The sequence below is a fragment of the Colossoma macropomum genome, unplaced genomic scaffold, assembly GCF_904425465.1.
Source record: "Colossoma macropomum unplaced genomic scaffold, Colossoma_macropomum, whole genome shotgun sequence".
NCBI lineage: Eukaryota > Metazoa > Chordata > Actinopteri > Characiformes > Serrasalmidae > Colossoma > Colossoma macropomum.
The window spans coordinates 11051239-11076538 of record NW_023494810.1 but is presented as its reverse complement, the minus strand read 5'-3'; the positions used below and the strand labels follow the sequence as shown (position 1 = coordinate 11076538).

The 25300-nt window shown below is 38.0% G+C and overlaps 1 protein-coding gene across 6 annotated transcripts; it reads left to right on the top strand.

Moving 5' to 3' along the window:
• On the top strand, positions 1–25148 carry gls2b (glutaminase 2b (liver, mitochondrial)). Of its 6 annotated transcripts, none has more exons than XM_036559662.1 (21): positions 2401–3095; positions 3581–3677; positions 4081–4273; positions 4407–5381; positions 7994–8093; positions 8785–8906; positions 13579–13708; positions 13820–13899; positions 14544–14707; positions 15430–15488; positions 17799–17831; positions 18104–18162; positions 18256–18322; positions 18409–18459; positions 19162–19356; positions 19961–20092; positions 20198–20290; positions 20862–20923; positions 21038–21114; positions 21596–21659; positions 21777–25148. In XM_036559662.1, the coding sequence occupies exons 6-21, from the start codon at positions 8836–8838 to the stop codon at positions 21934–21936; spliced, it is 1497 nt and encodes a 498-aa protein (XP_036415555.1). In that variant the 5' UTR covers positions 2401–3095; positions 3581–3677; positions 4081–4273; positions 4407–5381; positions 7994–8093; positions 8785–8835; the 3' UTR covers positions 21937–25148. The 6 variants fall into 6 exon arrangements, with proteins under 6 accessions (XP_036415551.1, XP_036415550.1, XP_036415555.1 ...); XM_036559660.1 differs by having other exon boundaries at positions 2401–3677; positions 4407–4736; positions 4886–5381; XM_036559661.1 differs by having other exon boundaries at positions 2401–3677; positions 4429–5381.
• Positions 25149–25300: the final 152 nt, after the last annotated feature.

The window sequence follows — 25300 nt, the reverse complement described above, 5'->3', positions numbered from 1 at the left end:
GTCTCGAATGGCGCGCGAGCACCTGTTCACGCGAGTTGTCCGTTATTCAGCGCGCAGTGATCAGCGCAGAGAAACCGTGGTCTTGCTAACTCATTAGCCTGTTAGCTCCCATCTCAAAGCGGACAATGAACTCTTTGAGAACTTTAATGCGGACGAGGAGCCTCGGGGTCTTCGAGTTTTTCGTGAAAGACGCGAATAAGTCGACCGTCCGTGGTCGGCAGTCCGGTGTGTGGAGCCAGGAGAGGCGCTTCAGTCACGGTTCTTCAGCCGGAATTCACCTCAGCAGCGACCGAGGGGCCGGAGGAGAACTTCTACCAGCGCTCTGGTGAGTCAGCTCTGTGGACTGAAACGCTTTGTGGACTCTTTAAACCGTTAAAGAGTAAACCGAGGATGTTAACGCTACACTCTCTAAAAAGATGGTTCTTCAAGAGTTCTTTAGTAAAGACTGGTACTATGTATAACCACGAACACTCAAAGAACCCTTTTGCATGCTTTAATGATTCTTTGTATGGTGAAATGGTTCTTCAGGATAATAGAGAATGTGTTGTGAAAATGCTTTTTGAAAATGGTTCTATAAAGCACCCAAAAGGGTTCTTCTGTTGTCTAATGTCAAGCTTGTAGCTATAGTAGAACCCTTTTGGGTGTTTAATAGAAAAGGTTATATATAAAACCAATTACAGTGCATTCTCCATTAATTTGAAGAACTCTTTCCTGATGCAAAGAACCCTTAAATCATGCAAAGGGTTCTTTGAGTGTTCAGAATTCTATATAGAACCACTGTCTTAAAGAACCTCCTTTTTTTAAAAGTGTAGCTAACAGGCTCTTGAACACGTTTCCTGTTCTAAATGTTTAGTTACACGCTGAAAAACGAAACAGTACAGCAGCTTTGAATCGCTGTATTCAGTACACTTAAAACAAGATGGTCCTTAAAGGGTTCTTTAGTAAAGGGAATTCTATCTAGAACAATGATTTCATGCTGAAATGGTTCTTCAGACTGATGAAGTTGTTGAATATAGTTCTATATAGCACCAAAAAGGGTTCTGCTGTAGTTATAATGTCAAACTTGTAAGAATAGAATAACCCTGTTGGGTGCTAAAAAGTAAGTAAGTAAGTAAACTTCATTCATGTACCACTTTGCTAAGACAGAGATACAAAGTGCTTCACAATAAAATAATTAAAAAAAAAGTTAAAATAATAAAAAAAGTAAACAAGTACGCACGCACTGAAGCACATTCCCTACAATCACAGCTCAAACAAAGCTAGAGAAAAAGATTCTGTATAGAATCATATACAGCAGTTAGTTCCGGCCACGCAAGCTGATTGGTTGAGAAGCGTTCTAACCGCGCTGTTATTTCGCCATAACATCATGGCTTTTTCACAAACACTGTATCACGCCGCTGAGACGCTGTTGCTAAGCAACGAGTTTGACAACTGTAGGAGACGCTCAAGCCATTTGAACGTTTTTACTTCTTACTTTGCCACAAACAGAAAATGGACACTTCTAAGATTGCATTTGACCGACAGCCGATTTGGTCAGACTCTGAAGATCAGACTACACTAAATTTCGAAACTCTCATTACCACTGAGCAGCTTTTCAGTCGGCAGCTGTGACAGAAGAACAGCTAAACAACCTGGAATCAGCCAGAAATGAACCGAATATCATTCGCCAAACGTCTGATCTTCAGAGTCTGACCAAATGGGATTGAGCCATAAAACTGCCTCAATAAAAAAACAAAAAGCTGCTCAGTGGTGATGACAGTTTCTGAATTTAGTGCAAGGAGCTGGAGAACGAACTGCCGGCTGTGCAGCGAGTGGGCGGAGCTCATTACTCTGACGGAGCAACAAGCTGCTTGTTAAGGAACTATAATTTGGTGGAAGGAATTGCTAACATTAAAACATATTAAATGACACGTTCACGGCCCAATTTATTAATTTATTACTTTATTTATTTAATGAGTAATATCACAGCTGTGATTTGGTCAGCCGTGATGTTATTTTGTGATAACACACTCCCTCTCCTGTTCTACTGCTTAAATACACAGCACATTCTCCATCATGCTTAAATCGTTCTTTGTATGGTAAAATGGATCTTCAGACTGCTGAAGAATGTGTTGTATATGGTTCTATATAGGGCCAAAAAGGGTTCTGCAATAGTAACGATTTTAAGCTTGTATCAATAGAAGAACTGTTTTTGGTGCTACATACAACCATTTTCAAAAAAACCATATACAACACATTCTCCTTCAGTCCTTCAGAAGAACAATTTCACCACGCAAAGAACCATTTAAGCATGAAGTGGTTCTATATAGAACCTTTTTAATGAGTAACTTCACCCTAAGACCTTTTTTCATTAACAGCTGAAATGCACTGCTCTGTAATAATAAAATATGCCAGCTTTGCTTAAAATGTAAACGTGTTTCCAAACTGTAAAAATAAAATTTTTATCATGGTCAGTTCCGCCTCTGCAGCACACCTCTGGTTCAACTCTGCTATTGGCGCGGATGACGTGTCATCGTCCTAAAGTATGATGACACGTCACAGTATGCAAATCAGTCCACCAACGTTATCGCCCCCTGATGACGCCCCCCACGTTTTCTATACATATCGTCTCATCGCATTTATCTCGTTATTCAGTGTTCTAGTTAGTTATTATTGTTCGTTCTGAGTTACTGTGTTTGAAGATATTGTAGTTTTGAGCCTTTGAGTCTTAGCTAGGCTATGTTTGCTAGTCAGTTTGCTAGCTATATTTACTATTAAGTCTTTCAAATTTAGTTTTTCCAATTGTTCAGCATTTTTGAATTTAGCTTATTCGGGTTGAGTTCAATGGGTCCAGCTTGTGCTTACTACGGATGTAAAAGCAGTATTGGGTTGCACACATTTTTCACTAATTTAGTACTGGTCAGCCAGTGGTCACGCATGATTAGTCTGCATCCCAGTACCAAGATTGTCAGCATACATGTTCGCAATGCACACTCTGATGAGGGGAGCTTCCCCAGCTTTATGGAGGTCAAATGTGTTATCTGCCTGAGCGACATCTTCACCTGAAGCCTGACGGTGTCCCTTCATCTGCAGAGCACATCACATTTCTGGCTAAGGTAAGTTCATGTTATGTTTACTACAGAGCATTTTACCTAAGTTAGGCACGTTGTCAAATGTCTGTTTAAAACTGAAGGAAGCTATCTAATGATAATATAACGCCATATGTGAATGATGCCATTTGGTAGTTTTTTCTCTCTGATAAAGAGTTGGTGCAATTTTTACCACGTTTTTCAGATGCCAGTAAGGATAAGTTAGTCCGCAAACTAGCTAAAAATATAGCTAGCCAAGTTAGCTAACATAGAACATAACGTAAAGTTACTGTCACAGTAAGTTTACAGAAGGTGAGTGGATTCAGTTTTAACTTAAATATTTAGGTGAATACATTAGAATTTTTTTAGATTTTGCCAAATTTGCAAATTTTAGGTGGTATATTGGTTGGTTGGTGGTTACGTGATGTTTACTCTTGCCTATTTGTATTTTATTTAATTGTAAAAAGAAAAAAGAAAAGGTTGTAATGGTATAATAACGTTTTCTTTTTTAGGTGAAAAACTGTAGAGACATGACATGTCAGACAGATTCAACTGGCCTGCATGATGTCTTTGTCCAGGCACATGCGAAACCATCCAGAAAGTCTAAAGGTAGGCACAGAGATGTAGAGCTCACTTGTGTCTGATTGTGCATTGTGTAGATCTTAAAATCTGCATGATTATTATTTCTGTTATGAAATGTACAGCTACTCAGGCAAGAGTACATAACAATAGTCGCATGTGACGTGAGCCGCTCATGAAAACGTTTTGTACCTCCAACTCCCTGAAGAGATCTGGGCTTGACCTTGACCCTGATGACTATGTATACAAGTATAATCTAATTATTAGATGCTGCTCATAAAATTGTTAAACCACTGAGATAAAGAACTTAATTAATTAGTTTTTAGTGATGAGAGTTTCTCACACTATACATTTTCTTTCATTTAGATTAACTTGCCATCTGGTGCACTTGTTTTAATTAACAAATGAATAACTAAGTCATATTTTCAAACAGCTGCAGGCTGTGTTGACAACCTCGTGGGTCTGCTGTGTGACCATGTGGCAAAAGGACCTCATCCCCATCAGGAGATCTTAAGCCAGGTGCTTGTTCCTAAACACCTCTGTACTCATTATGTTTGACCCAACAAAGTGAGGCAGCAGCAAATCTTCAGTCATGCTTCAGGAACAACAAATGCAGCTCAAGCAAGGTAAGATATCGATTTAATAGATATTTAATATCTAATTGTCTTGTCACCATGTGGCAATATGCTGTTCATTGAGATGAGGAGCATCTGTTCTAATCTGTTCTTTATCACCCGATTCTTTCCTCAAATTGTATAGTAAGTGCCTGTTTTCCAACCAGAGCCTCCACCTGTCCTTATGCCAGCCTGCACCAGCAAGAACCTCCACCCGTCCTTATGCCAGCATGTACCAGCAAGAGCCTCCACCTGTCCTTATGCCAGCCTGCAGCAGCAAGAGCCTCCACCTGTCCTTATGCCAGCCTGCAGCAGCAAGAGCCTCCACCTGTCCTTATGTCAGCCTGCATCAGCAAGAACCTCCACCTCTCCTTATGTCAGCCTGCACCAGCAAGAATCTCCACCCGTCCTTATGTCAGCCTGCACCAGCAAGAACCTCCACCCTTCCTTATGTCAGCCTGCTGTATAAATCAAGGTAAGAAATAAAAGTAGTCAGGTAAGGTTTTACTAATTTTTTATTTTTAAAGTATGATGTTCATGAACACACTGCAAAACTATGATCATCCTCTGCCCCTCAACAGTAGGCTGTTCATTTATCTTCCAATATGCTCTTATTTTTTGCAGCACCTGATTAGTTTACCTAAAACTGTGTAGCAAGAGCCTTCACCTGTTTGCCAGCAAGAGTGTCACCCGTTCTCACTCTTACTCAAAGGCTGTGGCCCAGCCTTTTTTCAGTAAGACAAATTAGGCAAATCTCAGTGCTACATGCTAGAATGTTTTACTGCACTCTTTATTAATCTTTGTTCCTGTAGATGGAGCACACCTTTAATAGCAAAACAGTTACAGGCCAAGTCATTATACCTCTCAAGGCAGCATACCTAGTTTATAGATATTATGCATTTTTAGTTCACCATTTTTTTAATCTAATTACTTATTTTTTATTTTTTGCAAGCTAATCAGTTTTGCATAAGGACTCCAAACATTGTTCCAGATGACCTTACAGAAAATCCCCAGGAACCTTCATTCATGGTGGTGACTATATTCAGCAGCAGCATGCCACCATGGACCATTTCAGCTGAGCTGGAGGAAACAGTGGATGTATAAGTATTACCACAGAGAAGTGAGTGTCTTTTAGTGAGACGGAAGGACAAATGAGAATACCACCTCTAATTAACGAAATACCAAAGCCTGCAGTTGTCTGTTAAAATAAACATATCCTCAAAATGAATTGTCCTGTGATTTTGTAAAATTATTTGATTACTCTTTTCTGTTTTTTTTGTAAATGCGTTCTGAATGTACAATTATTAATAAATGGAACTATATATGTGCAAATTACTTAAGATCAAGCAGGGGAAGAAATCCTATGTAAGCTCCATCATTCTCATGAAACTCCTCTCTAATCTGTGCCACTGCACAGGAGGGAATAACCACACGCACATGCTGATCTAAGTACCCCCCAACACTGCCCCACAAAGTTGCGGTATGCGAGATGTCTAACAATTGTAAACAACCTGTTTGGCACGATACTGTCTCCTAGTTATACTTCTAAGGTAAACTGGCAGCATGCTAAAAACCTAGATTGTGAAGTTGGTAATGCTAGAGAACAGCTAACGTAAGATAACTAGACTACATAGATTGGATTAGCTTTTTTCCTTGGCCACCTCCCTTCAGCAAATTTTCATAAAAGTAGAGAGCTTAAAATTTGACTACATTTAGACAGTGTTTAAAGCAGTCTACTTGATTTGTTCGAATACTACTGAGTGTTAGCTTATCTGTTACACACACACACCTTCTAAGCCGCTTATCCTTCTGGGATGCGGGGAGAGCTGGAGCCTATCCCAGCAGCCATTGGGTGGAAGGCCTTATCTGTTAAGCTATTTGCTGTTTCTCTTTCCAGTTCATATTTGGAAACTAAGTTACAAAAACCTATTTTGATTTCATTGTTTTTGTGATGTCATGAAAATGAATGCTTTTTAAAATATACCCACTTTTTCAGCCTGCAGCAGTTTAGCTCTGCTCATTCACTCTGAAGTCATAAGAAGTTTTCAAGCCCAGACTGCTTTTCGAACAAGACATGATGCAGGGCAGCCAATCAGAACAGAGCTCATTCACATATACCGGTCTTAGAGGCAGGCAGTGTGATGGTATTTTTCATCTTTATTGTGATACGTTTTTGTTATTGTGATAAACGGTACTCTCTTTTTGAGCATGTTGTGTCTTCCTTCTTAAATAACACTTGACCACCTTCATGTTTCATTACAAGTAGAGCATAATTAGTCTTGTGTAATAGCATTTTGCACAGTGCACTAAACATGCGTGACATTAAATAAAAATCATTTTACTCAGTTTTTTAAATGTGACACTACTAGTGCATTATATCTGTGTTAAAATGTTTTGATGTAAATATCATGAAATGATAGTTCACCTACCCCAATCAGTTGTAAAGACACAGTAACAAAAACAGCCTGTTCATTTTTTTAGTAATCAGAAGTGATTGGAAAATGTTGATAATAAAATTTAAATTATACATGGAAAAATATATATTACAGGAGTGACTTAGGGCCTTTAATGAAGATCTTCGATTTCTGAATTCTTTCCTCTAAACCAGAGGTCACTAATAGGCGGACCACGGTCTGAGTCTGGACCCAGACACTGTCCTATGTGGACCTGGACCTATAACCGATGGAGAACTATGGAGAATTATTTCATTTTGACGGGGTGGTCCTATTTTAATCTGTGTAACCTCTCTAGCCTTTACGGTATCGCTTTAGCGACCCAGGAAACTCACGGACCAATCTCATGTGTTGTAAATATCACACGTGACGATACTCAGCCAATCAGATCTGTGCATTACGATGAGCACCGAGACTTGAGTGAGTGATGCACACACAGGGGGCGAGGTGAGAAACAGCAGTCGGAGAAGAAAGGGAGCCAGAGGAAAGTTAATTTACATGGCATGCTCTAAAAAGAGAAAACTGACAATATATGTTGTTGAAATTTTACTGATTTGTACTTTGTTTAATTTGACATTCAGTTGTTGACTGCATAAAATATTAATATACCTACTAGGCTACTTCAGAATACAGTATATGGCACGGAATCATGTTTGACATTATGATGTTCCAGACCTTTGCTTGAGCATGTTTTCTCTAACTGGACCTTATTGAATTTGAATTAAAGACCCCTGCTATAAACCTTTCTTAGGAAAAAAAGCTGAAAATGTAAAATTATTTAACATGATTCTAGCACTGTGCAGCTGGAGAGGTTTAAAATCATTGGCTGTAAAAACATGAAGATCCAGAATGATGAATAAAGCTGTAGATCTTTCCATAATGATTTAAAAGCCATAAGTTGTCACAAAAATCCTTGAAATGTGGCATAAAATATCTTTGGTGTCTAGTTAATAAGAGAGGGAAACTAGAGAGAACTGTTTCTGTGTACTAGAGGCATGGGTTCAGTTCTTGTGCTCATCCAGAGATGGGGAAGAAGCGGGAAACACAACTTTTAGACAGTTACGTGTTGGTAAAGATGAATCTTTTCATTTTCCCCACACAAAAAATCCCAAAATATTTATAAGAATCATAATAATAATATTCTACAGAATACTATACGCCTTATTATGTGGCACGCAGTGACCAAACCTCTCAGTAAATTAAGTTAGAGAAACAAGTTTTCCTGTAGGTAATAGGTGATGTTATACTGGCTAATATAGTCTTTCTTCTCTATACACAGCGGTAGAAGAGGTGAAGGCCTTTTCTCGGGGCTTGAAGATTTGCTTTTCCACACAATCACTGAGGGAGAGGAGAGGGTTCCCATCTCTCACTTTATTGCTGTGAGTTGCTGCTGTGTTGAAAAGGAAAATGTTGATATTTCGTTACTCTGTCTGCACAGTAAAATCCCCAGTGTTGAATTTAAACACCAGCTGTGTTAAATTACCTCATATAGATTTAAATTAATACCTATGGTTTTTATTTGGGTTCAGTCTTATGTAAATACTGTAAGGGTTAATTCAACATTGTTGGTGTTTACATGTAAACATTAATTAAACACTATACTGTGTTTTAAATCAACATGAATCACATTTAGATGAATTTTAGGTGAATTTATCTGGGTGGGAAAAGTTATTACAGTTGTGATCACAGTTGTGAGCTGTTACATAGTCAGATTCAAATTTGCATCTTTTGTCTATTTTGGAGTGTCTATTTTTATAATATATACATTTAATTAATTACAAGTTAATAAGTTCGGAAAACAATAATGTACAAATTGTTATTTAAAGATGTAAACTTGTTTTGTGGTGCTTATTTCCCCCCCTTCCCCCATTTAGGAATACACTTTGCACTATACTAAACTTGTGGCTATTCACTACTTTTTAGGTACATTGCAGGTACATTACATGTAGCTACAGTGCAAAATTAAACAAGGCACTTCAGGCACCTAACACGCCTCAGCTGATCAGCTATATTTGGGCTATGAAAATTGTATAAATTTGATTTTTGTGCAAACCTTTGTGTCTCACTAAGGCACTTAAAAGTACCGGCCTGCTGACCTCAGACCCTCGTCTTCGGGACTGCATGGAGAAGCTGCGCCAAGCTGTTCGAGAGTCTACTGGCGAAGTCATGATGGACCGGGAACTCTTCCGCAAGTGGGTAGCCCAAATCCCCTTTCTGTTTGTTTCATGCTTGTGTACGTGTCGCATTGGCTTCACGGAGAGGAGCTATTCATAACCTCACAGCATTCCACTTCTCTGTCTGGTGCTGAGCCTCTACATCTTGGATAAAAATACACAGTGTAGTGGAGCTGTTTCACAATGAGATGTGTATCTGCACACAGCACTGTTTGTGCATTCCTTAGGTGTATAACCAGAATGGGGCAGGATTGCTGGATAAACACTGACGACAGCTGCTCTGGTCCTCTGGCACCAGGCTTACTCACTCAGAGCACACCACTGTTGGCAAACAGAGTCTGGTGGCCTGAATATGTCAAGCATGAAAACATACATACGTGAACAGGATTAAAATGAGAACTTCTTTTGTTATTGGAAATGTTTTCATTGGGATAGCATGTCCGGAATAAATTAAGTGTAAAACAGGAATTTAACTTTAATAAAAAAAAAAATGATGAAAAAAAATCATAACCTGTCCCGATACTGAATTTTACTCTTTATCTCTATTGAACAGAACTATATACGGTCAAAAGTGAACTAGAGAGAAAACCCTGTGATAGAGCACTTAGACCTTTATCAAGAGCTGTGAAAGTCAAGTCAAGTCAGCTTTATTGCCAATACTACAATATGTACAGGACATACAGAGTATTGAAATTGCGTTACTCTCAGACCCCATGGTGTAGCAATAACATTAAATAGACAGTAAACAGGAAAAGTGTGAATTTAAATAAACACTAAAAAACACTAAACACTTATCGTAAAAATAAACACTAATTGTAGAAAAATAGAATAATAAAAAATAATATAAATATAGAAGGTCCTGAAATGAACACTAAAGTGACATACGGCACATACAGATTAAGGTCTGTGGGTATAAATAGTGCAAATATAAACAGTAGTGCAATTAGAATGAGCTTATGGAGCTGTTAAAGTGATGAGTGCATAACAGAAAGTGATGGGTGCGTAACAGTCCCTGAGAATGTCAGAGTTCAGTACTGGGGAGTGGGGGTCAGGAACCTGTGTTTGACCAATACTGTTTTTTGTCAGAGTCTGTTTGCTGTCAGAGTCCAGTATTGGGGAGTGGGGGTCAGAAGCCTGTATTTGGGTCCAAACTCTGTGTGTGGGGGGGCAGAAGGGGGGGCAAAGTAGGGAGAGAGTTCAGCATCTTGACAGCCTGGTGGATGAAGCTGTCCCCCAGTCTGCTGGTCCTGGCCCGGAGACTCTGCAGTCTCCTCCCTGATGGCAGCAGGCTGAAGAAGCTGTGTAGTGGGTGAGTGGGATCACCTGCCATGCAGAGGGCTTTCCGGGTGAGATGGGAGCTGTGCATCTCTTGGAGGGAGGGGAGGGATGTGCCAATGATCTTCTCAGCTGCTCTCACGATGTGCTGGAGTGTCTTGCGGCAGGACACGGTGCAGGCGCCATACCACACGGTGATGCAGCTGGTCAGGATGCTCTCGATGGTACCTCTGTAGAAGGTGCACATGATGGGGCTGGGGCTCTGTCTCTTCTCAGTTTGTGGAGGAAGTAGAGGCGCTGATGAGCCCTTCTGGCCAGTGATGCTGTGTTGCCCATTGATGGTCAGAGGAGCATGCTGGGTGCACGTTCTCCTGAAGTCCACGGCGATCTCCTTCGTCTTCTCAGTGTTCAGATGGAGACTGTTGTGTCTACACCACAAGGCCAGACAGCCCACCTGTAGTTTGTCTCATCGTTGTTGCTGATGAGACCCACCACAGTCGTGTCGTCCACAAACTTGATGAAGAGGTTGGAGCTGTGTGATGGTGTGCAGTCGTGGGACGTCAGAGTGAATAGGAGGGGGCTCAGTACACATCCTTGGGGGGCCCCCGTGTTCAGTGTGATGGTGTGGGATGTGTTGTTGCCGGCCCGTACTGCCTGTGGTCTCCCAGTCAGGAAGTCTGACAGCCAGTTGCGCAGTGAAGTGTTCAGCCCCAGCCTGTCCAGTTTGAGAACGAGCTGCTGGGGGATGATGGTGTTAAATGCGGAGCTGAAATCTATGAATAGATTCATATCTATGAATAGTGCTCCAGTGTAAAATACTGCATGGAATGTACTAATAAACCCATGGCATATACTGCTCTGTATCTTATAAACATCATGTAGATACCATACCAGTCATTAAATAACAGTGGAAACCTTTACTTTATAAGCAGCCTCTGTTTATCAAAAAAACACTTGAAACCACTTTTTTTTTGTCCCAATCCCATTTCTTATTTTTACCCCCACCCCTTGTTTTTGACTGCCACCTTGCCCTTTGAAACTGAGTTAAGGCATAGTGGTTAAAATCGTCCCTATGAAATGGGACCCTCAAATACAAAAAGAACATTACTTCATTAACAGGCAACTAGTGGTGCTCTGTAGGTGACCCTGTCAGTCTGCAGTGATAGCAGAGGAGGGTAAAGTTCAGCAACCATAGTGCTGGGCTTTAGTTACATTTAGGGAATCTTATACCTTCAAAGAAGGGGGAGGCAACACTTATTTGAAGGCATACTAATTCTTCGGTGATATGAAGTTGAGGTCAGCTGTTCGCCAGCTTCTTTTTCGAATTTTCCCACTCAACCTTAAATGGTGCAGCAGTTACATTCTGGCATTTAGCTAGCAAGCTACCAAAACATCAGCTTACTACTAGCGACTTTACATGCTTGTTATGAAGAAAAGGACCATAATTCAATAAAATGACATTAAACTAAGATAATACAATGGTTATGGTAATTTTTTAACAGAAAAAATACATTTGCGGGTTTCTTTGTTCGCTTGCACAGCCATCTTGCTGGTTTTTCTTTTCCTTTTCTTTCATAACACTCAGTTTGGGGTGTGCCTCTGAAAAACCTCTGTTTGGGGTGACATGTAGCCTTAACACTTTCCCCTAACCCTCTATTTCAACAAAAAAATTGGGACACTCTACCCCTAGGCGTGAACGCACAAAACGGAGGGGTAAGGGCTAAGTGGTAGGGGCGAGGGGTAAAATAGGACTGTGCCTTTCTTTGCATGCTCCAAATATAGAGTTAATGATGTTTCAGCTTAAACCTTAACTGTGAATATCACTGATTACACCTGTTAGCCTATTGTCTGTTAAACTACTTGTTAAAACAAAACCAGGTTGTGAGGTAAGGTTAAGTTCAGTCTTATTTTGTGACTTTTACTTCATTCACTCAGTTTGTGATGCAAACATACATGTATTGAGACTAAGCATTTTTTCCTTCTTTAAGCTAGGTGGGGAGAAAATTCTCTTTATGCTGCTCCTTCTGCTGTGCTGTAGCTCTGTGCATTGCAATTGTTTACAAGCTCTGTTCAGAGGAGGTGTTTTATCACAAGACCAGAGCGTGATAGCAGAGTAGGAGCTTGTGAAAGCAGAGCTGCTCTGCATGTCTAAAGATCTCTGGTGAAACTTTAACTTGTTTGACTAAATTGCAGTGACGGTAATTCAAAGTGTTTGTGTACTACCATGTGTTTAATATTGCGGCATATCAAGTTACTGAATATCGGCACATGTCTACTGCCCATCCGTCCACTGTGAGAAAACCGCTCAATGCTATGGGTCTGAAACAATGTGTAGCTGTTAATTCTCTGTTACTGACAAAAGGAAAAAAAAAAAATCAAAGAAGCTGCTGGTGAAAAGAATAGAAGCCGTAATAAAAGCAAATGGTACACACAGTAAAAACTGAAAAATTTTATATTATATTTATTTGTTTAGAGTTCCTGTGTTTCCTGCTTTTTTCCTGGCACTAAAAAATGAACAGGTTGTACTTTAATAGCCATTTTGATTGGACATTTAATAATGAAAGGTGGCGTCCGACTTTTCCTCACTACTGTATGTAAAGCCCATGTTGTATAACATCTCGAGTGCATAACTTTTGACATTTAAAATGTAGCTCTTTATTCTGTTTTTTTTTCCTTCTTATATACTGAGCAGTATGAATTGAGCATTGGGATAGACGCACGTTACTGTAATGGAACTACATTTCACAGTAATGTAATAATTCAGATTCCATTCTCTCCAAGCCAACACCTCTGATTACTTTTGTGTCTCAAAACCAGTAGGTCTGCGATCAGCTCTCATTTTTAAAAGCTTTTTTTTAATGATGTTTTACCCAGTCTCCATGTTCATGCTATTTTTTGAAAGCTAATTTTCAATAATGCTCTTGTCAACCTCTGTGTTTGTGTCATTTTCTGTCCTACACTGATTTTGTGTGTGCGCATTACAGCACATGCTGTGTCACGTTTGTTGTTCATTTTGCATGGTTAATAAAAGAGGTGTGAAAGGGGTCAGACCAGTGACGCTCAGCAGATTATGTCTGTGCATGAAATGGGTTTTTAGAGGTTTAGTCTGTTTGAGTCCACAATAGAAGCACATTTTGCTGTGTGTATTGTTGTTTGCCTGAAAAAAATATCTAAATATTTCAGCTGCTTGTAATGTTCAAATGCTAATAATGAAGATGAATTTCCTGAAGAGTTTCTGAAGTTTTGTTGTTCTTGTCAAGGTGAAGCCACAGATGTTATTTACTGATGTTATTTACAAGGTTACTCAAACACATTTAAAACTACTTACCAAGAAAAAAAAAAGATTACTAAATAGTTCCTCACTTGAATACAAAAATAGTTAAGATTGTAACTCAGACTTCTGTCTTTATAACAGATTTGTAGGTGGAAACATTGTCCTGCTGTCTCTGGCATTTAGAAAGAAATTCATAATTCCTGAGTTTGAGGAGTTTATGGCCATTATAAACCAGATCTACAACAGAGCTAAAGAGGAAGATGATGGACAAGTAGGTATTCTGGAAAAGTGTTTGTATTCATCTTCTAACCTTGTATCCCTCTGCTGTTCTCTTTGCAATTAAATAAATATATTAAACGAAAAATGTGTTTTTATGTGTCAGGTGGCAGACTACATTCCTCATCTTGCCAAGTTTAGCCCTAGTCTATGGGGGATGTCTCTATGCACGGTGGACGGTCAGAGGTAAGTAGATGAATTTATGCAAGTGTAGTTCTAATATAACTTACTGTCCCTAAACACTGAGCAGTTATCAAACTTACTTTATCTGACATATAATCTGTGATCCATTTTATAGTAGCGTTCCAGAAGTTAGGCTGCAGCTGAAAAAGGTGATTTCTTGGTGTTCTGTCCTATGAAGGCTCCTCTTTTGCTGGCAAGAGTGGGCCTGAAAGATTTGTCATCTTTATATCAAAATTACAGTTTTAAATTGCGAGAGTGCAATTTTAATTATAGTCTGTTATGTTATCAACAATATTGTTTTAACGAGTTTTTAGTGGGAAGGTTTTACCTAATAACACAGGGCTTGTGAAGCAGCTGCAGATACGTTCAGAAGCAACCAAACACCTATTTGCTGTGTACATGACAGAACAACCACAACTGGTCGTGTGGCACACAGCATTTGTTTAGTATTGAAATCAAACCAGAAAAAATTGGATATGCTCGGGTTCTCGGCCAAAAGCACATGCCTGGGTCTTAATTTAAAGAACATAATTTCAGCTAGAGGAGAGAAGACCTTAGCAAAAATGTGACTGGTAGATATGCAGCACATATGTTTGTAGCAGAAAGCGAAAAAAATTAGTTTTGAAATGCAATTCTCTCTTTTAAAGGCACTCAGCAGGAGACACCAAGGTGCCATTTTGCCTGCAGTCATGTGTGAAGCCACTGGAGTATGCTATCGCCGTACATGAGCATGGAACTGAGCGTGTGCACCGCTTTGTAGGAAAAGAGCCCAGTGGGCTCAAGTTCAACATGCTCTCCCTCGATGAAGACGGTGGGTGAGAAAACACTGCTTGTCCTGCATTAATGACTTAGACTGAAAAAGTCAGTACTTTAATATACTAATACTAGTATATTAAATACTTAATGAAAGCTAGTGAAGAACAGTTAGCATTTTATCAGTCAGTCATGTCAAGTGGTCCCCAGTTATTACTTGAGGCCCTATTTATTCAGGCAAATTAGCATTTTGGGGGAAGTATTCCTTTAAATATTATGAAAACATAATTTTTTATGAAGCATTAGCAGTGCAATAGCTGAGATTTCCACACAATAAACTGGAACATGGCTGGTTCAAATCCTGAACAGGACACCAAAGGGATTTTCAGCATTGCACCTGCGTTTCACCTGAAAAATACTTTGAGGATTTAAGTTACTCTCAAATAACTGTTTCTGGCACATCGTCTTTTATGTTCTCTCTAAAGGTTAATCAAAACTATGAAATATGAAAACTATGGTTCTGTGTTTGGCCCCATTTGTCTATGAGGGCACTGTGTGGTGGCCTTGAAACAGAGCAGTGTTTGGTGCATGACCTGCTTTGAATAAACAAACATTCAAGCGTATGATCTTACATCATAGCCAGTTTAAACAAATACTTTCTAACATCATTGATATGGGTAATTCATTAATCAGTGACACCACCACACCATAGAGTCCTATATGTTGTAATCATAGAGGTGATTTGCTACTGGTATTAACATGTGGGTTTTCTATTCTCAGATAAACCTCACAATCCCATGGTAAATGCTGGAGCAATTGTCATCAGCTCTCTTATCAAGGTAAACAGACATGCCTAGCATGCTGTGATTCTCACTGCTGAGTCACTGACATCCAGCAGTGATGTGATAATGTAAATCTCCCCTGCTTGCTGTAAGGTGCTCTCAACATGTGCAATGTGTGCTAATGTGTTAAACTCACTAGCCACTTTATTAGAAATGTTACCTTGTAGTGACACCTTACCGGTGTAAAGTAAGAGAATGTAATGCTTAATGTACAGTTTGTGTGTTAGCCATCAACTAGTCCTTCATCCTTTTCATCCAGAGGAGATAATATTTAATGGATATCAACAACACTTTTTTCTGTTTAAGAAAATTGTGTATTGATGCCTAAAATTTGCCAAAACATACATTGGACTTTTTTTGAGAAAAATGTTACACAAACGTGTGCATTACCCTCTCATGCCTCTTACATGAAACAGTAACACAAAAAGCATGGTGGAGGTAGAGCTGGACCAAGGAGACGAGAGCGTTTTTAAAAGGAGTGGTCACTTTTCAGCTTGCACAAAGAGAATTGCCCAGACAAGACTCCAGTCTTTCTAATAGGAAGGTGCTCAAACAGCTGTAAATGACAAAGAAACATGATCATTCAAATTTTAAAATATATATAGATAATGTTTAAATGTATATAGAAAATAAAGTAAACAAAATGCCCTTATCAGTAGGTCATGAGAGAGTCAGGCAAGCCAAAAGTCCACAGGTTGTGTCATACATGAAATTCGAAATGGAAACATGTCAAACATAACTTTTATTTATCGATAAACAAAACTTATGCTACCACAGTAGTTTTGTACAGGAAATTACATTTTTATGTAAACCATATTTACTGCAAAAAGTCAGCCTAATGGAATCAGGCTTTTTTATGCTTTACATTTTATTGCTTGTAATTTATGCAGAAAGTCAATAGTAACAATGTCAACTGGTCTGTTTCTGACCACAGAGCTGCTCTTCGCTGGATATTTTGGGTAGTGGTCCACTCTTAACCTAGCAGAGACACTGACGTGTGTAAAAACTTCAGCAACCCCAGATACTGTTGTGTCTTGTACACTCACACAAGCACGACTCACACACAACTTTGTCAGTGGCACTGTTGAGAATGGACCACCACGCAGTGCAGCCTGAAAGCATCAAATTCAAAATCGACATATATTTTCCAAAAAACACTAAAATTCTCAGTTTAAACATATATGTTGTCTTTGTACTATTTCTAATTGAACATGGGGTTTAAATGATTTGCACATTATTGCATTCTGTTTTGATTTACATTTTGCCAGGCGTTCCATTTTTTTTTTTGGAAACAGGGCTGTAATTTTAGAAGCTACATATTTCCTTCGTTCACTACAGGAACTCTGCCTGGGACTCATTAATATTCGGTACCACTCACACATACCCCTCAGATTTAAATGGTTCTGTGTATTTGATAAACCTGTCTTTCTGTTTGAGATAAAATAAGCACACACCTCCTGTAAACATTCTTTTTTATTGGCTGGACAGTTGCCCTTACACTAACACCCCTCAATTCACACCTGACACAGAAACATGTATGCGCACATGGACACGCCCACCCACGCATACAAGCAAACAGCGGCCAAGATCAAGGCCAGGGCAAGCAAACATTTGACGTTCTGGCCAGAAATCTGTGCCAGACATTTCTAGATTGCCTACACTTTCCCGTTAAACAACATAAATTGTTTGCTTTCACTGTCAGCACATTCTGTATGACACAGTTTTACCAGCTAGTAAACAAACATCAAAAATTGTTTTACTATGACAGAATATAATCACCATTTCCCTTGTCAGAAACACTCACTAACTGCTGTATGAGCCCTTCTACAGTAGAAAGTAAATTACGGGTTATATTGATTTTCTAAGTGAAAATAAATAGTGCATCCCCAGAGAACACACTTCTGCACACTTCACAATTACTGTTTATTTGCAGAATTTAACATATTGAGAAAAACAAAACATTAAATGTGGCATTAAATATTTAGACACATTTTACACTCTGTTTTATTTTTTACAATATATTAAACTCAAGAAAATATAAATCGTCCACTAAAATTTGCAGAAAAAAATTACATTTAAACTTGGTCCCTAATTTGATGGTTATTTAAACTTTTGCACTGAACTGTCTTTATAAAAAATAAAAATACAAAATAAAAATGTTTTTAATTTAAGTCTGTCTATGCTTTTTTTTACTCAGCTGTGTATCCAACCTTGAACCACTGTGCATCTTGTTTTACTGAAGAATGTTTTCAGTCACTTTTGTCAATGTTTTTCAGTCACTTTTGTGTTTTTGTCTCTCCCATTCAGCCTGGGTCCAACAAAGCAGAGAAATTTGACTATGTAAGTAACTCCATAATCCTACTTGTATATTGCGCACAATATATTTATTTATTATTTATTATCCATTGCCTTTCCATACAACAGACAATATACAGACAGTTCACTGTATATTGAATACAACACATAACTGCTTACCCTATCTATCTATCTATCTATCTATCTATCTATCTATCTATCTAATAACTGACAGAAAAGGCTATTTTAAGGCATTTGGCTTACAACAGAATATTTATGCCAAAATTCATTTTCAACCTAATTTCGGTGCTCCTCAGGTAATGGACTTTGTAAAGAAAATGGCAGGCATGGAATATGTAGGCTTCAGCAATGCCACGTGAGTCTTTTCCTTTTTCTGGTTGTACATGAGTGGTTTTGTGCTCAGTGCAGTCGGCATTGATTTTGTGTAATGCAATTTCTTTTCGCCCAGGTTCCAATCAGAAAAAGAGACAGGTGACAGAAACTTTGCAATAGGCTACTACCTCAAAGAGAAAAAGGTTCATTTTGTATTTGACTTGCCTTTGAAGCTTTTGCTAAAACCACTCAGTGTAACGAGTATTGCTTACAGTCCTTTTGTTTGCAGTGTTTTCCTTGTGGGGCAGATATGATTGATGCTCTAGACTTTTACTTCCAGGTGAGCTACAGTAGTTTTCTCAGCACTTCATCATAAGGTGTTTTACCGTCTTCTGTGTGCTCTCGTCTTTCATCTACACTCAAAAAAGCTAATTCAGCAAAACAATAAGTTAGCACTTAAAAGACAAATGAAACAACAGCACATAATGCCAAAAAAAAAAAACCTAAAGAAAATCTTAATTACTTCTATATTGAAATTCATCTCTGAGTTTACATGCTTTTGGCAATAATTGTGTTGATGTAATATTTTTTATTTATGTTGAAATGATGTACCAGTTTCAATCAAGTAATTCAGGGCATTGCTTTTAATGTAGTTTCAGTTTAGTGCCAATTAATTTTCTTTAACTGGTATTTTAAGTATTTATTTTTTTGTTGAATGTAAAATAGATCTTTTACTTATTATTTTACTATTTATTACATTTCTTTCCTTTTTCATATTTTAATTCAACATTATACTCTTTTTTCTTAGATGCATGTTTTTTTGTGCTTTTTGTCTCAAAACACCTAAAACTGCATTTTAAAGTGCCCCTATAATGGAAAATTACATTTTCTCCCTTTTGTGAAGTACGCAGCATGTTTCATTCTAAAAGATAAAGAGGCTAGAAAATGTGGAAAAGTATTATCATGAAGGTTTTATTATTTTTAAGAGTGCAAAAGAGTGCAACTTATTGTTTGCGATTGTATAATTGCAAACATGCTATAGCACAAACGCTCCTCTCAGCTGTGCTCCATAGAGGTGACATGTGAGTCAGGCAGTGTGATGGCGGCGACACTGGCTAATGGAGGCATCTGTCCCATCACGGGGGAGCGAGTGCTGAGCGCTGAGGCCGTGAGGAACACCCTGAGCCTCATGCACTCATGTGGCATGTACGACTACTCTGGCCAATTTGCTTTCCATGTAAGTCAAGAATTTGTAGAATGAGCCAGCTTTATTTCAGACAAGACTGACTAGATTTGGTTGAATTCACATGGTCTTAATGATCACAGGTTTAATGGTGAAGAGACTGGGGTTTGGAATTGGATTGGATTTTTGTTTAGGTAGTATAGTCTGTTAACCTGTAGAATTCTAGAGTTATTAATGTAATTTTACTATACCATTTAGATGTAATTATATAATTTATTATGTAGCAATTACATAGTGAGTTACGTTTGTGGTGAATGTGCAAATTTGACTCTGTGCTTCTCACCTTTTTCTGCTTGTTTCAATGTCAATAAATGATAAAAACATGGCAAAAAATTAAAAGATTGTTTATCTTTCTGCAAACAAGAGTGTGCACAACAAATGTAACTCAGACAAGCACAAATGTGGTATTGATTAAAAGTTTAGAATCTGCACTTTTAACAGTATTTACCAGAATTTCTCTCTTACAATAAGCTGTGAGTGAGAAATAATGAATAAAAAACTACACCTATACTGTCTTGATTTTCCCTTATATTTACTGTGAATAGAGCAATAAAGGATATTGTAATTACAGGTTTCTTTGTGTCTTCCTGTGATTCAGGTGGGACTACCCGCAAAGTCAGCGGTGTCAGGCGCTGTGTTGCTAGTAGTGCCCAATGTGATGGGGGTCATGTGTTGGTCACCACCTATAGACAAGGTGGGGAACAGTGTAAGAGGCATCCGCTTCTGTCAGGTGAGCTTAAAACCAAATTTTTCTGTATTCAAAGCAAGTCTTTTTGTTGATGGAAACTGAGTCATTCGTAGATTTGATCTACTCCGTATTACCCTCTCTATTCAGGAGCTGGTGTCCTTGTTCAACTTCCATAATTACGACAATCTGAGACACTTTGTTAAGAAACAGGATCCGCGTCGGCGGTCTGGTGAAGACCGGGTGAGTCTCCAAACTGTTCAAGATTATGGTTTGGCAAAGCTCAAACATTCTGATGGAAGTTTTGTCCAGCAGGTGGCACTATAGCACTGACTTAGTGAATCTGGCTCATTTTAAAAGCCTGCTGAGGGCTTGACATGTGGCTTTATTTTCTGGACAATAAAGATATGCTTGCTTGTAACACAGTGTCTTAATAGAACATTTCCATGTAGCATACTTCTCTTACTCAATATTTTCATTTACTCATATAATCTGTTTTAATCGGCACAATGATTATCCTGCAGAAAACATCCTTATTGATTTAATTTGAAAGAATAACTATGCCTTTTATTTCTATTTTCTTAATATGAAATCATTTGACTTGAGGTGCCTCTAATGATGCTTTACACATAATACACAGTGTTTTTTTATTTGTTTTGTCCCCCTGCTGGATATATGTCTTTAAGGACAGTCATTATGTAAAAATAATATGTTTAGTGAGTCACAGAAGCAGTTTCATCAGTTGTACTTCCTGGAAAGCGATGAACTTTGATATTGCTTTGTCTCATCTCTTTGTTTAATCGACTCTTTTTAGAACAAGTCAGTGGTGAACGTGATGTTTGCAGCTCATAGTGGAGATGTTTCAGCCCTCAGGAGGTAATTCAGTACTTAACATCCCTAACTAGGTTTTAGGCCCACTTTAATTGAATTGCATTCTGACTATTCCTGGTCTTTTTCATATTATGCATCTCATATCTCTTTTTCCCTCAGGTTTGCTCTGTCATCAATGGATTTAGATCAGAAGGACTATGACTGTCGTACAGCACTTCATGTTGCTGCTGCAGAAGGTAGAGATGTTTTAATAAGTAAATAAGAATAACTTTTTAAATGTTTACAATTGCTTTTGAAGGACACATTTTACGCTTATAAATGGGCCACTGTGTATACTTAGTATATTTCAATTTAAGGTGACACTGTCAATTATATTAGTAATTGAGTAATCTGCTGATTACTCGCAACATTATACTGAACAATAACGCACAGTGCATATTTGTTCAAAATACTGCGATAAAAAAGATTAAAACACTGGGCAGAGTTAATGCATAAAATAGGTGTGTCCATCATGCTCTGTTTCTTACTGTTAAGAATATTGAAATATTATTTAATTAATTAAGATATACCTTATCATCATGCAAATACGAACCAGTCAGTGGCAATTCATTGAGAATTTTTAACACTAAATAATATTGATAACTCTAAATGAAATGCTACCATATTTATGTCTTCTAACTGAACAATTTGAGCCTGAGAAGCTGATTTCTGTTTCAGGCCACGTGGACGTTGTGCAGTTTTTAACACAGACTTGCAAAGTGAACCCCTTTGTGAAGGACAGGTCAAAGGCTTTACTTTTTTTAAAATCCTCACCACTTTCCTCATTTTTGTGTATTCGGTCATCTTCGAGTTTTTGCTATGTTGATTCTGATGAAAAATCCACTTGCTGTCTCTTCAGGTGGGGAAACATTCCTCTGGATGATGCAATGCAGTTTGGCCATACAAAGGTGGTGAAGATCCTGCAGGAGTATCAGCAGACCAACAGTCTACAGAGTTCTCCGGATGTGCCTGACCACATCAAACAAAGCAAACTCGGCTCTGTTGAGGGTATAGTGTGAGCTGCCTTTAGTGCACAGGGAGCTTCCGCTGTCCACTCAGTTTCAAAGCTCACTGTGATTTTTCGACCATTTAAGTTTAGGTTATAACTATCCAGACTCACCTTTGTTGAGGGTATGATGTGAGCGGCTGTTCATGATCAAGACGCTTCTGTTGTCCACTAAGTTTAAAGACAGCACTCTGAGTTATATAGATGGTAACAGTTTATAGTAGCAGCCCCCTAAAAATAGCAACTTAGTCATTATATAATACTTAAAGTTTCAAGTTTATTTGTCATTTGCACAACATGTCAGGACATTCATGCATTGAAATGCTTGTGGTGAGGCACAGGTAATCACTCTACAGAAAGTAAACAAAGTAAAAATAAAAATATAATAGTTCACAGTAAATTAATTGGCATTTTGCATTATTAAGTGCTACCATTTGAATTATTACCCATTTACTGACACAGATAATTAAAGTACAATGAAAGTGTTTCATACATGTATATTTATTATGTATAAGTATCTTTAAATACATTATGTTATACAATTTAATATACATATGACCAATGTGAAGTTATATAATTTGTGTTTTATGAGTATCAAATAACTAGCAAACAATAATTAATGTTCAAAGTAATTGTTGGTTACTTGTATGTGAATGACTTAAAACTCAAATGGTCTAATTTATTAATGCATATGTTACTATTATATAATTAACAGTCATTAACAAACTGAATAAACAGGCTTTAACAAACTATTATATAATGATTAAGCTCAATTCATTTAAGAACAGATTTTCACTTACTGTCAGCTCATAATTATTGGCACCCTTGGTAAAGATTTGTTTTTTTTAAAGGTCATATATGTAACAAAATCTAACCTCCATTCAAAGTAAATGAAGTCAAAGGAAACAAAAAAACCTTTTTTAAACAAAATCAACATGCGTCACAAGTATTGGCACCCCTGCATTTTGTACCTTGTGCAGCCTTTCTTCTCCAGTAACATTTGATAAGATTAGAGAGTAGAACAAGCAAAAGACCAGTCCTCAGTACAGAATCTCTCCAGGTCCTGGTGGTCCTAGGTTCTCTCTTTTGTACTGTCCTCTTCAGCCCCACCCATAGGCTTTCAGTGGGGTTTAGATCAGAGCTTGATTCAGTGGTCACTGAAGTATTTTGTGTAGTTTTGTATGTGTGTTTTGGCAGAGGTTGCCAGATATTCATTCAAAATCTCTTGGAACTTTATGGAGTCCATTTTATCATGTATCCCAACAAGGTTCCCAGAGCCTCTGGAGGAAAAACAGCTTCAAAACATGACAGATCCTCCACCATACTCAGCAGTGAGGATGAGGTTCTTTTCTCTATAACCATCTTTATTCACCTTAAACCCACCTTGGTTGTGTGTTAGCAGGAAACACTATTTCTGTCTCACCTGACCTGTTCCAGTCAGAGTTTCAGTAGCATCTAGTGAACTCCTGGTACTTGAGTTTCTGGGTAGATGAAAGAAATGCCTTTCCTATCATGCCTTGATTGTAGTTTTGAAGTTCAAAACCCTGAACTTTCTATTTTATACATTTCTTGAGACTTTAGACAATGAGCACATTATGCCAAATTGAAATAAATACCAACAAACAAAAAAAATCCGCAGAATGTATCTTTGCTTGGTGGGCCTAACCATCAGTCCCCCACCTCTCCAGCCCCCATCCTCCACAACACACACACAGACACACACACACACATACCACAGATGCAATCGATTATTATGTTATACAATATGAATGATTTTGTAGCAGCCTATGGTGCTATAAGGCGACACACAGTGTCCTCTGAGAATCTTATCATACCAGTACTTGGAGAGAGTGGCCTGACTGGTAATGTGCAATTTAGTTCAGTTAACCCAATCATAAAGAAGGAGAGGTCAAGTACAGTTTGTTTTTATTGTGGATATTATGATACAGATAAACCCATTTGGCCTATAGGTCATGTTAAGTGCCACTGTTTGTAATGTAATGTAATAAATGGGTAGAATAATGAATCCATTCCAAAAACATTTGTGCAGGATGGATATTATACATTGAATTTATACAGTAATGGGCTTAGTGAAAGGTTTTTGGGACAAAAGATCAAGTTCTGCCTGGGTGCCCTCCCCGGTTCTGCAGTCCTTGGCCAAATGAATGAATGAATACCAAACATCTTTGTGCTTGAATATGAATATGAAAACTGAATATGATTGCTTTAACCCCTTAAATGGCCAGGGCCAACTGGCAGGCCCAAAGGTTTGTTACACGCTTCTATAACCTAAGAATAGCTCAACCAGTTCGATTTGAAGTCCCTGTAGTTATTTAATAATGAGCCTTAATATGTAAAAAGATTGTGACTTTAAGGGGTTAAGGTGAGGTCAGCTAGCATTTCACAGATGAAGGACAAGCTATTTCACTCTGAGTTGAACTGAACTGCAGCATAACCTGCCATGGAGCAGGTGAATTTATGTACTGACTGAGCTGCTTAGATATTAAGATGCTGATTGGCTAACTCGAACAACGTGATACACAGTATACCCCTCAGGTGAACAGATTTAATGTGTGAAAAGGCCCTGTGACATATCAAAGGCCAGTACCTATTCAGTTATAGCTAATTATTGATATTCTAAAGAAAAGGAACTAGACATGTTATTTGAGCTTTTACTGTATATGTTGGTTTTGCCAAAGATGGGAACATATAAGTTACATCTAATTTATTGTATCAAAAGTTTGTAATGTGTTTACCTTGTTTTGTTTTTTTTTTAAATAGGAATTGGTGTAAATGTGTGTGATGATGTTTATCAGTTTGACAGTTTAGATGGATGATATGAACTGTTTAAAATGGACTTTTATTGAGCAATATTTTCAAGCTAATTGAATCTGAAACTAAACGTGTAAAGCTCTGACCTCCGGCTGTCAGAAAGTAGATTAACATTAAGATGTTTTGACTGATCTGGCAATCGAATATGCTTTTTCTGATTGCACCCTGTATATCTGGACAAACATCTGAATATAAACCGACTGCTTGTGAATCAGTAGGAAATACAGGTAGATGTGATGTGCCTATTTCTGATGTCATGTTTTATTTGCTGTACAGTATTTTGCAGGTATCTTATGTCCATATGTGACAATATAAAATAAGAAAGGTAAAATTATTGTTGCTGTGAAATGCAATGTTTTTAAATATTGATATTAAATATTTTTCACAAAAGAATATAACGAACATAGTGACAGTTGTTTTATTGTACATTTTTTATTGGTCTTTACTGTCTGAATGTAGTAGGGTTTTTTTTACCAACCCAAATGCACAACAGTTGTGACATTAGGCATTGCAAAATTTGATTATATTAATGCGGTTGGGACAAA

Bases quoted from the DNA above. Each gene is read 5' to 3' on its own strand.
- gls2b (XM_036559657.1), top strand. From the start codon at position 126: ATGAACTCTTTGAGAACTTTAATGCGGACGAGGAGCCTCGGGGTCTTC. The intron at 13,709-13,819 runs GTAGGTATTCTG...TTTATGTGTCAG, and splicing joins AAGAGGAAGATGATGGACAA to GTGGCAGACTACATTCCTCA. The intron at 14,708-15,429 runs GTGGGTGAGAAA...TTCTATTCTCAG, and splicing joins GCTCTCCCTCGATGAAGACG to ATAAACCTCACAATCCCATG.